The sequence below is a fragment of the Malurus melanocephalus genome, unplaced genomic scaffold (genome assembly GCF_030028575.1).
Source record: "Malurus melanocephalus ecotype Western Australia unplaced genomic scaffold, MMel_1.1 scaffold_225, whole genome shotgun sequence".
Classification (NCBI taxonomy): domain Eukaryota; kingdom Metazoa; phylum Chordata; class Aves; order Passeriformes; family Maluridae; genus Malurus; species Malurus melanocephalus.
Genome location: NW_026623457.1, coordinates 631,506 through 647,272, shown reverse-complemented (window position 1 = coordinate 647,272; position 15,767 = coordinate 631,506). Strand labels below are relative to the sequence as shown.

At 43.3% G+C, this 15,767-nt stretch overlaps 1 protein-coding gene across 4 annotated transcripts in view; it reads left to right on the top strand.

Moving 5' to 3' along the window:
* The first annotated feature begins 1,797 nt into the window (after positions 1-1,797).
* The window catches only part of CPEB2 (cytoplasmic polyadenylation element binding protein 2), a 52,918-nt gene continuing 38,948 nt past the window's right edge, over positions 1,798-15,767 (top strand). Inside the window, exons 1-3 of one of the 4 annotated variants that reach the window (XM_057374446.1) lie at positions 1,800-1,882; positions 2,706-3,765; positions 6,424-6,702. In XM_057374446.1, coding sequence (XP_057230429.1) covers positions 3,187-3,765; positions 6,424-6,702 — 858 coding nt within the window. In that variant the 5' untranslated portion in view covers positions 1,800-1,882; positions 2,706-3,186. Of the gene's footprint in view, positions 3,766-6,423; positions 6,703-15,767 lie in introns of all 4 variants that reach the window. The other 3 variants (XM_057374447.1, XM_057374444.1, XM_057374445.1) reach the window with 3 other exon arrangements.

Below are 15,767 nucleotides of genomic sequence, written 5' to 3'. Positions count from 1 at the left end.
CAACAAAACCTTAACTGAATGAGTTCTACTCACTTTGTAGAAATACACAGCTGGTTATAAGAGAGTACAGTGTAGCACTGCTTCCACCCTTACAAGACATTGCCTGAGAATGCCCCAGGTAGAGGACAGCTTCTGTTCAGGCTTGCACACACTCAATGTCAGGTGTATGACAAGAACGCAAAGGGAAGCCAGATGCTACCAGTTCTGCAGCTCACAAAACTAATGTTTATGAGGACTGTGCTGTGAAGCAATGCACTCTTCAGAGAGGAACCAGTACTCGGCCTGCAACATTTACTCAGCATGTGATCATCTGCAGGGCTTTGGTCTGCACTCTGTTTTTTTTAGCCCTTGTAAGACACATGGCTGCAGAGTTATYGAAACAAATGCCAAGATAAAGAATAATTCTGAAGTGCTAAGCCATAATACAGCAAAGATAAACACGTATCAATTATTCTTCTATGCTGCAAATGCATTTTTATATTAACCCTACAAGGTGGCATGCTTTACCTAATACATGCCCACACAGGTTCACAAGCACATCAGAGACTACTGGATATGCTGGAACAATCTTTTTCCCCTCTACATTTTGTATTAATATAGAAAACATATACAGTKGTAAGAATTGTTACACTGGATCAGACCAAAGGTCCACGGGGCAGGTGGAACGCAGCTGATAGTCACTGAGAGTGGGCACGGATTTAAGATTAGAGAAAAGTTCAACAGGTCAAGTATATAATGACACTTTCCCCCATGTACTCACACATTCAATAGCCRTGTATGAATTATTTCACTGCTAAGCTACAGCCTTCCCAGAACACAAAGAGAGACGGCTTTTCTTCCCGGGGACATATACATCAACGATATATCTGTGCCAAACTATTTATTTGTATGCATTGAACACCTGCCAAGAACTGTGCTTCCACTGTACAGAGAGGGTAAAACCCCACCTTTGATACTGGAGAACCTCAGAAGGCACCACCCCGTGCCACCACACCCCAGCACGGGTTCCGCCCGAGCTCCCGCCGGTCTCTGAGGTGCCGGCCCTGGGTGTGTGTGGCGAGGAAGGGGTGAGGAGCTGAGGCTGCCGCGGGCCCTCAGTCCCGCTGCAGTGTCCCACAGGCCGGGACAGCCCCCATCCCGATCCCGATGCCGATGCCGATCCCGATCCCGATCCCGATCCCACAGGGAACGCCGCACACGGCGCGCCTCAGCCCGTGCGGTGGGCGGGGCCAGGCTCGGGTGGGCGGGGCCTTGACACCCGGCCCGTCTCGTGCCGCCGCGCTCGCGCTCCACCCCCGGCCCCGCCCCGCCTCGCCCGCCCGCGGCGCGCGGTCGTGCGTCAATGCAAATGAGCGGCGCGCGAGGCGAAGGGGCGGGGCCACACCCCCCTTTCCCCCGTCCCGAATGAGCGCCTGACGGGCATCGCAGGCGGCAGAAGAAACCAGCGTGCCGGCTGCCCCGCCCAGTCTGTTGGGATAAAAGCCGATCGCACCCGCTGCCGCAAAACGAAATAAAATTGCTTTATTTCAGGTGTTTCTCGCTTGACCGTAGAAAGGTCGTCGAAGCCCAATGAGTACCCTCCTCACCCAAGCGGCCCACAGCACTGCCACCTCCCCCCGGCTGAAGTGGTAGCGCCCACCCGGCTCGCCGGCGCCAGGGGGGCGGGCTCCCGGCCTAATGCATTATTCACGAGAGGGCAGGCCCACATGCTTATTACCAGGGRCGGCCGGGCTGGGGCGTTGCCTGTGACGCCACTGTGACGGATGTTCCGGCGCTCTTAAGGGCGCCGCGGCGGCTCCGAGCCGGCAGCGGGGCGGGGGCGGCGGCGGCCGGGGGGCGGCAGCAGACTCGCTGAGGAGACCGGGTCGCCTGCCCTGTGGAGGTATCGGCGGCCTCCCCGCCTTCCCTCCTTCCCTCCCCGCCACTGCCAGGCCCGGGCATGTCCCGCTCTCCCCCTGCGTTGCGGTGGGGCGGCTGGGGGGTCGGACGGTGGAGTTGCTGTCCGGGGACAGTGACCTGTCCAGGCGTATTCCTGATCTAGTGGATCTCTGTGGGTGCGACTGTAGGCGGAAAGGGCCGCCCTACCGGGGGTCCCAATAAACGAAAAGGAAAAAGAAATCAACGATAAAAATGGGTTTGTTATCAAAAAGCTACGATTTTTAAAGCAATACAGTGGCGTTGATGGCAAAGAAGAGAGCTTTATTCTGTAAATTGGCTATTTTGGGACTTACATAGTGGCTACGATAGGCGGGTGTTTAAACTCTCCCTCCGCCCCCCAACACTTCGCCACAAAGATTATTAATTATCTTTGTCTCTTTAGTGTGCCGGGGTGGGGGTTCACCTCCGCGCCGAGCCGGTGTCAGGGGAGCTCCCGCAGACGGCCACCTCAGCCCCTACCCACCGCCAGTCCTTCCCCTCCCGGAGCGGCCGCAGCCGCCTCGCCTCATTCCTYCTCCTCCTCCTGCCCCTTGCCGCCCGCTATAGCCGGTTCGTCCGGCAGCGCGTCCGCCCGGTCACCGCTGCCCTCCCTGTTTCCCCTCAGCGGCCGCTGCTGCGCATCATCAAAACATGCAGGATGAGCTGCTCCTGGGGGTGACACAGCAGCAGCAGCAGCAGCAGCTAGGCAGCGAGAGGCTGGGCAGTAGCCCCGCGTCGGGACACCCCCCTCTCGGCCACCCCTCCTCTGACTTTAAACCCTGTCTCAGCCCCCACCAGGATTTAAACAAGCAGCAAGCGCAGCAGCCACAGCCGCCGCCTCCTCAGCTGAGCCAGAAGAGGAAAGAGTTTAAGCAGCAGCTCAGCAGCCCAGCCCAGCTCGGCAGCAGCCACCCCCTGAATAACCACCACCCCCCAGACTATCATCACCACCCCCCTCAGCAGCAGCAGCAGCAGCAGTTCAGCCACCCCACTGACAAGTACCAGCAGCAGGAGCACAGGCAACAGCAGCACCTCCAGCTCCTCAGTGCTCACCCCCAGGAGCCGCCGCGGACGGGGGATCACCCGCACCACCGSCCCGTCGGCCCCGCCGAGCACCAGGGCAGCGCGGACAGGGGGGGTTCGGAGCGGCTCGCCCCTTCCTGCCCGGGGGGATCGGCGTCCGCGGACCCCAATGTGGGGGTGGCCGCCGCCTCCTGCGTGAATCCGCCTCCGTCTCCTCATCTGCAGGCGAGAGCCAAGCTGCCCCCCATGGAGTCCCCCCCGAACAGCCACTTACTGGGCAGCCCCGGGAACCTCCTGCCCGGCGGGCTCGGTTCTGGCTTTAGCAGCCTGCAGAGCCCGGAGATCCCCAGCCCCCATCACCAGAGCGGGGGCGGCTCCTCCTCGGCGGCTTCCCCTCCTCCTCCGCCGCTGCCCGGCTTCGGCACCCCCTGGTCGGTGCAGACCTCGTCGCCGCCTCCGCAGCAGACGCAGCAGCCTCCGGTCTCCAGTGGCGGCGGCGGCAGCGGCGGGCAGATCAGCGCGATGCCGCCCCCGAGCCCGGAGTCCGAGACCAGCTTCTACCCGGGGATCCCGTCATCGATCAACCCCGCTTTCTTCCAGAGCTTCTCGCCGGTGTCTCCTCACAMCCCCTGCGCCGGGCCCTTCAGCAGCCCCTTCTCGGCCGCCGCCCCCCCGCCGCCGCCGCAGATGAATTTACCTCAGCAGCAGCAGCAGCAACAGCAGAACCGGAGATCCCCTGTGAGCCCCCAGCTCCAGCACCAACACCAGGCGGCGGCCGCCGCAGCCGCCTTCCTACAGCAGAGAAACTCCTACAACCACCACCAGGTACCGGGCGGCAGCCGCGGCGGAAAGCCYCGGGGCGGGGAAGGGGGACGCGGGGAAGGGACGGGAGCTTCGCTGCCCTCATTTGGCCGGCCGCGGGAGCCGGGCGGCTTCGCTCTCGCCGGCGCCGGGCGAGGCTGCGCGGCGGTGACAGCCCGGCGGGACCGCGGCGGCGGCAGGGCGGGGCCGGCCCGGCGGGAGGGAGGGCACCTGCGCCCCCCGCCCGGTGCGGCGCCGGGCGGCCGGAGGGGTCGGGCCGGAGTGGTCTGTGGACAGCGGCTGCCCCGCGCCCGGACACTCTCCCCTCCCGTTCCGGGTGGCAGGTGCCCGGGTGGCTCTTCTGGCCTTCCTCAAGGCGCCGTCGCCTACCCAGGGACGCCGGGGATTTTTTTTGGGAAGAGAAGAAAGGGTTTGATCCTAAAAAAAGGTAAACGCTCCCGTTGGTCTCAGGGAGTTTCGCCGTGAAAACGCCCCCGTTGTCCGCCCGGGCCGCCCGCGGCGGTCTTAGTGTCCCCGGAACAATGAGCCTGACAGCTCCGGCCGGCGCCGCCCCCCCGGGCAGCCCCTTCCCCAGCCTCGGAGCGGTCCTCGGGCGGGCTCGAGTGGACGGGCACAGGTTCAGATACGAAAGTTGACACCGTGCTGCCTTTTCAGGGGTTTTGGCTGACATTGCTTGAATGTGTATCCGAGGACAGCRCAGCGTTTCAAGTTGCTGTAGTTCTGTGACCGATTTTAATCCGATTTAAATCGAAGGGTTTAATGACCCCATGTTTAAATAAAAGTTTACGTTTTTTTCCTGGAACAAAATATTACAAGATCTCAGTGAGGAGCAGATCCGTGTTAATATTACCAGCTGTTGCATTACAAGCCCATTTTGCTCCAATAATTTGCTCAGTTATGAAAGGCTGAAGTTATATAGGCCTCATCTTACTGTTTTTTCATTCTAGTATTAAATCCTGTCAGATTTAATCAGTGAAGATTCATTTGTATCAGAACTGGAATCTCACATTGAGTGCCTGTCCAAGAACTGATTTCAGTGCATTATGATTAGGAGCTAGTTGTCCTCAACATCTGTAATGACCTTCTTCAAACAAATTCCAAAGCCATTCTCCAGCAGTGAGGTGTACAGGAATTTTCTCTCACAAGTTGTAGGTATASTTAAACAGTGCCATGACAGCATAGCTAGCAATATTAGAGGCTTGTTAACATTTGGCATTATCTCTTAAGGTTTGTTTCACAATAGAGTGCCTGCCTCTCCCAAAATTCCAATGCAGGTATTCAAGTTTTACAACGTAATTATCTATAATTATATAGAATAGGATGTTTTCCTGATTACTTGACCAAGAATGGCTTTAGTGGCTTTTTGGTTTGTTTTCTGGGRGTGAGGGTGGTGGGGGTGTTGTTACAATTTTATCTTTCTGTTTTCAGAAAGTTCTGTTTTACTTGATACATAACATATTGACATGCTTTAAATTTTTAAGTTACTAGAATTGCAGGGTGAGGGTTGCTTGCAGCTAAGCTTTGAGATGAAAGTACTGTGTTTTCACTTCACTGAACTGAATTTAGAATCATCACACATACCCCCAGTCCATTTCTATGTTTGAGAAAAAACATCTCCAGGTACAGTCAGATTTGAGACTACTAAAGATAAATACAGTTCTTCATTGTCACTCATGCTCAATGGGTCCACCTCTTGGTAATATGACAACCWCTATAGGTCACTTCTTTACGGAAGTTGTGGCTTAGCAATAAAAACTCTATCTTCTAAAAATCTTCTTTCTAACAACCACTTCCATTTTCATATTAGAGAATATAGTGCTCTTGTTAAATATAAATGCAGTTAAGTAGGTGTAAGATACACCATATCTAGATAGGAAAAAAGAATCCTTGAAAAAATTTCTAGAGTACACCTGCAATGAATCCTACAGATTCATTGCTTCAGAAATTACTCCAGAAATATTTGAGCAGTGGCTTCAGAGTAACGCGTTTTAATGTGGAAATGTTAAGATAGCTCCTTGAAACAGATTCTCCATACAGTAGTCAGTGCTCTTTTTGCTCTTATATGGTAATACTGAGACAATGATATTCAAAATACTGGTGGGGTGGAATTAAATCTGCCATTTGAATTTTAATTTTTAAATTTCTACTCACTGCAGCAAAATATTACTACTCACTGAGTGGAAATAATTATTAGTAGAAATATAAATATTATTATAATCATGGTTTTAAAAATTGATCTCTTTGAAATTCTTCTGTTATTGATGCAGAGCTCTCACCATACAATACCAAGTAATGTATGATAAACTGGTCTCAGGGTTTTTAGTAACATGATTTTACACCCTGGAATTTTTCCTCTGTGAAGATTTAAGGAATGCTACCAGTGACTAAAATGATAATCAAAATTGCCTGCACAAGTACTGCGGTGTTTATTGGAGGAATATATAGGGGAGTATGAATGACTTTTTTTTAATGAAGCTGTGTTTTTTTTCCTTACCTCAGTAACTAATTTACTTATTATCCGAAGAGAGTGTTTTATAGAAATGTCTGTACATTGCTTACTTGGTGGTTGGTTGTTTGGGGGGCGGTGTTTGTATTTTTCTTTTAAGTAGAAAAACATTTCAGTTATTTTCAAAATAATATGAATTAATCTTTCTTTTTTAGCCTCTTCTGAAGCAGTCACCCTGGAGCAATCAGAGCAGCGGCTGGAGCACAGGAAATATATCATGGGGAGGAATGCATGGTAGAGACCATCGTAGAACTGGAAACATGGGAATTCCAGGAACTATGAACCAGATCTCTCCTTTGAAGAAGCCCTTTTCTGGTAATGTCATAGCACCTCCTAAATTTACTCGCTCTACTCCATCACTGACACCAAAATCGTGGATTGAAGATAATGTTTTCCGAACTGACACCAACAGTAATACTCTCCTTCCTTTGCAGGTAAGGATGGTATGTACCTGGTGTGTTCATAGCTGTGCATAGCATTTTTACTTCATTCATTTTAAATGAGAATTAAGCAGTGGTTGCAGCCCTCATACTTGGTTTGAAAATTGTGTTTCTGTATTATTTTTAGCCTTAAATTGCAAATAATCCCCACATGTTCAGTGTATTCAGCAATATATGATTCTCACAGTTAAGTAAAAATATTGATTGTCAAGAAAGATAAAAACTCTAGGCACTGATGAAGCAATAAAACACAGTATGTTTAATCCAGCAAGTATTTTTTGCCTGTGGTGATGCTTATATTCTTAWAAATACCTTTAAACCTCAGGTTTTGGGGATTTTTTATTTGCTTATTCTTATATATATGTTTTCTTACTTTTATAGATGTCTTGTGAGTCTTTGTCATGTTTGCCTTTTACTGGTATTCTGGGTGGACTTTTGTGTGGTAGTGAGATCTTTTCCCTCCRCATTTTAGCACCTTTTATGCTTTGTTTTGTCTGAAGCCTTGTGATGTATAAGTGTTAAATACATTTAAAGATCTGGATTCACCTCCTGAATTTTGCCAGTGACATCTTATGTGACTTTAAGTAAGTCACTTAACTCCAGCCTGAGTAACCTCTTGGTAAAATGTTATTTTACCTGTATAGATTTAGTCATTCCTTGTTGGTGGAGGCCTTTCATTTGTCATAATTGTGACTATATTTGAGCTGTATTTTCATACATAGCAATCTAATGCTTATTTAGCTGAAGTAGTGGCAAAAGGGTGCTTCTTGGACCAGATTTCCCACTAGAGTTCTGTTTTTTCTTAYCATTTTTCTGGTAAATTTGACACAGAAGGCAATGTCCTGACACTGTCCAGCTGACCTCTGATACTTGCAGTATTTTTGAAGATAATGTGACCTTTGGACATGCCAAAGTCATGCTCCAAGTGTGTGCATTTGGACCTGAGAATATTGTCCATACTGTAAAGACAGGTTCCTCTAAATAGCCTTGCTAGCTGGAATATCATAGTTGAATAATCTTGTGTGTGGGTGGAAAGATGGGGGAAAAAATCTGGTATTCTTCAGGAATTACATTCTGTATGCAGTGCAGGGCTGCAAGAATAGTAGAGATAAACAAAGATGTTAGCCTAAGGACCAGATTTAAAAGATTATTACCATAATACATGGAAACTGCTGTGACATATACACTGGAATTCATACGCATCTAAGCGCAAGTTGTGGCTGTATTTGCTCGTCCAATCTGCCTTACAAGGTCCATGTGACCAATATTTTGACTTTTAAAAGCTTTTTACAGTGGTTGTCTAATATAGATGAAYTCATTTTATATCTAAACAATTGTCTTGTGCATTCAGGCTATCATGTAAATAATTTCTGTGTAATAAGATAKGAAAGAAATCCTTGTAATTTAACTTTATAATGCCTTAATGTTTCTGTCAAAGAGTTGGGGAACTTTTTAAGATAGTGTCAAAGTGAGAAGTTGGGCATTCTTAATTGTTGGTCATATGTATGATCACCAGACCCACCAATTAAATAGGCCTGTTTGGCTATATTTGTGCTGCTCYGTCTATGCTTAAATCTCCCTAAAATGTATAAAGTCATAGTTACAGAACACAGTAAAAATAARCCTCTTTGAAGGATTGCTGTGTTATCTACTCCTATTGTGGAAACACTAGATGTTTCCATAAATTACTCGGCTACACTGAAATCGCGCTCATATTTTTCAGTTAGTACACTATTGTTATATGATTAATTCCTTGTGATGACTGTTAGATTTTGCAAGTCATAATGAAAAAGTTAAATAGAGCTTGGAGCTCGTGCTTCTTTTCATCAGAACTTGTTGGCAATTGCAACGCTGTCAAACACCCATCTTGCTGATTTGTGCTATGCTTGTCTCTTTCCATAAAAGGCTGTGGTATTTAGATTGAGGATTCTTAAAGATACAGTAGCAATTTCAGAAAATACTAAAAATTAGTAGTAATTAAAATTTTTGCTGTTTGGAAAGTCTAGCACAAGAGCATTTATATGTGCATAGAAGGAATCTATCAYTTTCAAGCTTCCACAGAGCAAACACATCTTAGTATGTGTGTTGGATACATGCTGCATCAATCACAATTTTGCAAAATACTTTTTCCTTTGGGCTAGCTGCAGTAATAATTTTGTATCGGAGGGTACAAAGCACCCCTCCTCCAAACTTTAGCTAGCTCAAACTTACCAATTAAAAACAGCTCAGAAAAGSTAGTGCTCTCAGGGACTAACCTTGTGTAGATCTCTTATGTTCAGCTACCATTTTTAAAAATGCTGTATAATTTTTGTGAAGTCCGGATAGCGTTCAGCATGTCAGCTGCTCATCCATTTTCTGAACAACATTGACCTCACACAAACAAGATAAACCACAGAGAAATTGTATGCAAATTTGAAGTTTTGCCCTTTCATCAAATTTCTTTATTCTTTGGTGTTTGTATTGATGGGTGGTCCCCAGAATAGAACTGACATAAATTCTGATGAAAACAATATTTCTTGACATTAAACTAAAGTACRAGTGACAATGAATGTCATTACTGATAACTGAATAAACTGTTACGTGTATTGCTTGTAGGGATGAAAGCAGATTTTCTGTACTTCCAGTTAAAACTGAAACATATCCCATGTGAAGTTGAATTCACAACGGCCACATCAGTTGCAGCAAAGCTGCTTTTCCTGACCGAAGTTATGAAAGACACCTCAGGATTTTTTAGAAGTTCAACAGTTTGGCTTTTAGCAAAAATAATTAAGCATCGTGGCAACACTCATATAAACGTGAGCAAATTAAGTCTATAACGAAGTCTTTCTTATGTGACTCGCTGAGAGAGCCTTTTTGACTTTCTCAGGATTTTAAGATAATACAAACTGCATCAAATAAAGTTCTTTCATAAAYGTAAAACTTGAAGACATAATTTTGTCTAAGTTCAGCCATACTACTTCCACCATTATAGGTATTTCATGTAGGAAAGGGTTGTTGCCTTCTACTTGAATCATTAAAGGAACAGTTAGAAATCTTGTCAAGTATTGACACTGTACAACTTAAGCATTTAATTGAGGGGCCTATTTCCCTCTCCTTAGGGAGAATCTAAGTTCCTTATTTAGATAATCTAATTCTCTAGAAGAACATACCTGGCACCACTGACCTTACACAGCCTCTGGGATATTCGACTTTAGGCACTTACATTGCATTTCAAGAAGTCAGAAAATGTGAATATTCTCTTATTGCCTGACCTAAAGTACAAACACCCCCCAGATTATAGGGTAAAAAGCTGCAAATATATTTCTAACCACAATGTGACGTTTTTCCCCAAAAAACATGCTAGATGTTTCTGTGGACAAAACGAAAGGACAGAGATCAGTGTTTTGTGTATCCATTTTTTGGTTTATACTCCTGGTACGACGAAAATAATTCACTATTTCTATTTTTTTTTGTTGTTTTAGAATTGCTGTACCTGCTAACCCTGTTATGAWTGCAAGCTTAGTTTTTTTCACTGTCTTGCAAATAATCTTACTAAAACCTGTTAAAAAAGTTTAGTGCTACRCATCAGTGTTCAACTGATTCTAGTAAAAACACTGCATTCTATGAACATGAATTTAATTTCTGTGTCTCTTGAATTAAGGAAATACACCACRTGACTGGGTGATTTTCTTTCACCTTTATTTGTCCTTCCTGTTTGTTCAAATAAATACTGTGTAATGTTCATGGTCCTAAAAGCTGAACATTCTTATTCTGTGTTTAAACATAACTCTCCAGCTGGGGATTGGTATGGTAAGGTAGCATCTTAAACAAATGCAGATTTTTCTTTTTCTATTTCTTTTTGAAATGTGCTCAAGTTTTCAAAAAAAGCAAATCCCTTGAAAAACAAAATGAGGTTTAAAATTGTATGTCACAACAGGTTTTAGTTTCAGATACTTAATTCAAGCTGCTGTCATGTTCTTTTGTCTTAGAATCACTTCCATTTGGAGAATTTCAAGTTTTCAATATGACGTTTTAGTATAATTTAATACAGTTTAACAGTTTAAATGGTTAATCTAAATGACTCACATACCAGTGAATATTAGGTGAAGAKCAAGTTGCTGAAGTTGGATTCTTAATGCCATGTTTAGACTCCTAAACAGTTTCTCAGAAGTGCTGAGTGTTTGGCAGCTGATGTTAAACTCGAAGGTATTGAGATTATCTAGCTGCAAAGTTTTCTTAGTCTTCAGAGTACTATAACTGTCCAAGCACTGATCTATRAGCCATGCTTTGCCAGTTTATTTTTGCTGAGGTTGTGCTAGAACAGAGCRATTTCAAGGTTTTTAATGCAGTCGGTTGATTGCCCTGGACTGATTGAAATAACACACAAAAACAGATATTTGTATTTGAGGACCATACTGAGGATTTATCTCTGATAGGGCAAAGCAGTCTGTGGCCATGCTTTTAACTTCAGGATCACAGCCTTTGAATAAATAATATTAGGAGCTGCACAGATTAACTTGCAAAGGAATCAGTTAAAGGGAAGTTTGTGGGGCTTACCATACAAATATTTTTATGACTTTATGTGAGCTAAGACTTTTATCCTATTATTAATTTGCTTCAGTTACACAAATTATTCTATTAATGCAATACAAAATCAGAGTTAGGAAAATTAAACAAAATATTTAACAGCCAGGATAGTATAGTAGTGATGTGTATTCTGAGTAGCTTTTCTCACCTGATTCTCTGAATTTAAATGAGTATGTTCTCACCTAAGATCCATCCAAAATTACATTTGCTATACGTGCTGTTGTATTTACACTTATTCAAGACTGTATGGCCATTTCTAGATGGTGGGGCAGGGGTGTGAGGAACCCAAAACTTGAATAACAACTTCCCCTTCAAATGCCTAAATGTCCCTTTAGTTATTTAATTGAAACTATTAATATACAAATTTTCTAGATTTGCCTTATAAGTCAAGATTGCCAAGACTTTAGTCATCTCTGTAATGTGTTCTGGTTGTTTCCAGGTTATGAATACGTATTCTTGTGCTGAAGTACTCCAGTTATGGGATTTTTTGTTCATTTTTAAATGCTTATGCAGCTGGGAAGTAGATGTGTCTTTGTCACAGGACCTGTTCTTGGTGCATTTTAGGCTCAATTTAGTTAGCTTACATAGCTGATTGTGTCATTTTGACTTCAAATGCTTTATTGTCAGGTTGACCGTTCACAGATGTCTACCAGACATCTTTAGTTCAGCTTTACCACTAATGATACTGTGAAAAGTAACCAAGCAATTTTGTATGTCTACTTCAAGTCTTCCTCCTTGCTTTTTTATAGAGTTAAAATGGTAGTTTCAATAGGTTTTCATATTAAGTTTCTCATTTACACTAGTTATGGTTTCAAAAGGACTTATGATTATACTGTTCTCACTGAAATGAGACGTTAGCAGAGATATTTTAGAATATGTATGTAGGAATTGTTAGGTTATTACTGCAAACGTTAACACTGAGTACTATTTTCAGGTATTTTTTAAAGTGTGGATACTTTATTACTACATCAGCTGTCACTTTCTAGTCTTAAAGCACATTTTTATTTAGGGGTCAGGTTTAAGGTGAAAAAATGGAACTTGTTAACATTTTAGTTTTGGAAGCAATTTTAAAAAGGTTTCTCTAATTTAGTTTTTAACAAACTCAGTTAATTCATCAAGGTCAAAGTTACAAAGTTCTTTTTTGCAGCCAGGTAAGACCATAAATGAAATGTTATAAGCTTTGTAACTTTTGTCCTCAGCCCCCATCTCATGGTGCTGCATTTCTTTGGAATTTAATACCTATGTTAGTGGTGTAACTTGTTACTTCTAGTAGTCCTACAAATCAGTAGTTTAAAGCATGCGTTCAGAATTCAGAGTTGTCAAACTTCTTAACTATGAAKATCTATTTTAAGTGTTTGTGGTTAAAAATCAGCACAATTATTCACCACTCAATAGTTTTGGTTCTTGTATTTGCTTTATGCATAATTGGACAATATGTAAGCTTAGAGATGTGACTGCAGTTTCTGCAAATGCTCGAACAGGGTAATCTTTGCATAAATTGCAAGGGTATATTTAGAAGTCCTAAAAAGCATGTGCCAAGAGAAACTATTTGTTCATCAGTTTAGTACTGAAACTTGCTCTTCAGACAAAGCTGCCCTCCTATTCGTGCACATTCAGATGCATGGCTTGGTGACTACTTCTCAAATGCACACTCTTTCGTTGTATTTTGTATGATATTGTCAAAAGCTTCTTCTAGCACTTGTGTTCTGTGGGAAGGATACTTTGTGCTTCTGCTGGTCCTGAAATAACCACCACGTTTCTGCAAACTTTCTTACATAGACAGTGTTTTACTTAGCCATATTGCTCAGTCTGTAGCAGTTGTCCCAAACCTACATTTTCAATTCTGCTGTATGAATGCAGTTGTGATTCTTACATGGGAAAGGTAGGTCAAGCAGGATTCAAATGTTTAGACAAGTTAAAAATCTAGTCTAAGAATTTGTAGTGCTTGGGAGAAGTTAACTACCACCTCTGAAGGAAAAGAGCTAGCATTATGTTGTGACATTCCACTGAGATGCAGACCTTCTGTCACAGCAAGAGTTCATTTGCTTCTTAGCATAGGACTKATGAGCCACAGAGGTGATGGAAATGAAAAATATTTTACAGGAATTCAGCCTTGACAAAAGGTGCTTCAGGAGTCAGGATGATAGAAAACGTTTAACATACATGCTTTTGTATCAGTGCCTTTGCACTACTGATTATCTTCAGTTTCATTATTTCAACTTGGTTGATAAGCAGTTATCTTCCAAAGCTATCTGAATCTATCTGTAAGAAAACATGGAAATAGGTCTAATTTTTGGGACTACTTCCATGTTGTTTTAAAAGTGGGTCCAGGTTGTTTCAGAAGATAAMTGCTTTTCAGTTGTGTTGAAATAATGAAACTAAAGGTAATCCTAATTCTTGGCACTGTTTCCACATGCATGGAGATCTGGAGCCATTATGTTCACTGCTAGTGCTTTTCRTGCTTGTCCCCAGTTGACCAAAACTACAAAGGAAGTTTTCTGACGTAGTAGCGCATGCTGTAGTAGAATTGWTCTCTTTCAACAGACCTTTCTAGAAAATACTTTCTGGTGTGTGATCTGTAGTACTGAAATACTTCCAAAGTTCTGCTTTGGAATTAAGGCTTCCTRTTTTCATAGATAATATCTGTTCTCTTTAAGGATATGGTGTACATATTTAGAGAGCTCAGAGCACTGTTGTAGCWTTATAAAGCTGGGATGCACAAAGATTTAAAATGAACCTTGTCCCAAAAAAATTATTTACTCCTTTAGAGGTAGTTAAATTTTAGATAATGTTGCTTTATAGCATGCAATTCATCAGTGTGATTTAGAATAAAGGTTAAAATTTTAAAGCACTGATTACCAAGATAGTACCCAAACTCTGAATGGATAGTGATGAGTGGGTAGTGGGATAGTGGAATGCAATTCCCAGATTTAAATCCTGCTGTACTTTAGTGTATTCACAGCGTTTTTATATTGTGTGGTGCCTGCCCATTGTATGTTTCCACTGCCCAAAATTCAGTAATACAGTTTAAAGAAACAAACCACAAACTTTCTACAGTGTAAAAAGGATGGGAAAAGCTTATTATTTCTTCTGCTTCTAGCAGCTCAAGACCTTTTGCTTTAGATACACAGAACTGTCAAAGTACAATGATGCAAGGGTAAAGTTAGAATCATTGCACCATGTCACCCAGTGAAGCAGTTTACAAATAAATTGCAAACACATATTACGTATTTTACTTTTCCATTTCTCTGTAAGATCTAGGACCAAGTAGGAGTTAACCATGGTTGAGCCTTTTCTTACAGGCTCCTGCTTCACAAATGACAATTTCCCAGACAGTCATGTGTTACCTCAATGTACATGTATGTTGCAGTGACCAAAAAAAAAAAAAAAAAATATGTAATGAGCCTGTATATACAGTTTAGTCTGGTTTTTACAAATAGTGGTTCTTTTCCCCTGACAGCTACAGAGGTAGCAAAGCATGTTTTGTCTTTACACAGTGTTGGTTTTTGCACAAGCACTTATTACCTACCAGCTGCTGCTTAAGCTGAATTTAAGACTTCATTAAAAATCCTGATGAGATACCTTCTGAATGCTGGGGGACAGTGGGACACAGATCCAGCTTGGTCRCTGCTCACACTTTCAATAGAAAAAAAGTTTGCTGTGGTAAGCAAGCTTTTTTCATTGTGCTATTGGGCAACAAACCTGTAAGGGCATGGAAGCAGATTAGTCACTTCAGCTTCATTTTGGTGGTTCTCAGGGCAACTAAAGAACTGAATGAAAGCCAGCCAATCCCAAAATAAAGGTTTCTGTGAACTAAGAGAGTGCTGGTGACTTGTTGACTCTCAAACTGGATTGAAGATTGCCTTACAAAGTGTCAATGGCATTTRGTCTGAGATGTGGCAGGGGCAAGAGAAACCTACTTTTTTAGTTTTTTGTTAACATTGTCCAAGGGCTTACAGAAATACTAATTTGATCAGATCCTTTATTTTCTAACAGATTGCTTACCCAACAGGAGTCCGTTACCCCTTATAGTTGTTTGAGGTAGAGAGATATGGGAAAAAAAGATTTCTCCCTCTTCATCCCAACACTGACTAAACTTTCTTAAAAAGAAAGGAAAGCAAAACCCTAGTTTCATCTTGGCTTGTCTTGGCAAAGCAGATCATAAGTCATAGTTTGATTAATACAGCACTTCTGTTTTCAAAGCTTGCTTTTTTTGTGAAGAGTACCTGCCTGCTGAGCAATTTAGTGTGAATATATGTGCTGAACTGTCATCGAAAGTCAGAGTGAATGTGGGTTCGATACCCACTGTTTACATGCTAAGTGGATGGCTGCATCGTTAGGGAATTTCACCAGTCCTGGGATGTATACGATGTATTTCATCTTACTCTGCTGAATTACARTAGTGCAGACAGAAGACAGCAGTGAAATTAAGGCACTATTATGGGATTCAAATGCAGTACAGTCTAGCCAGARGCCTCCCAAGTAGAAGAGAT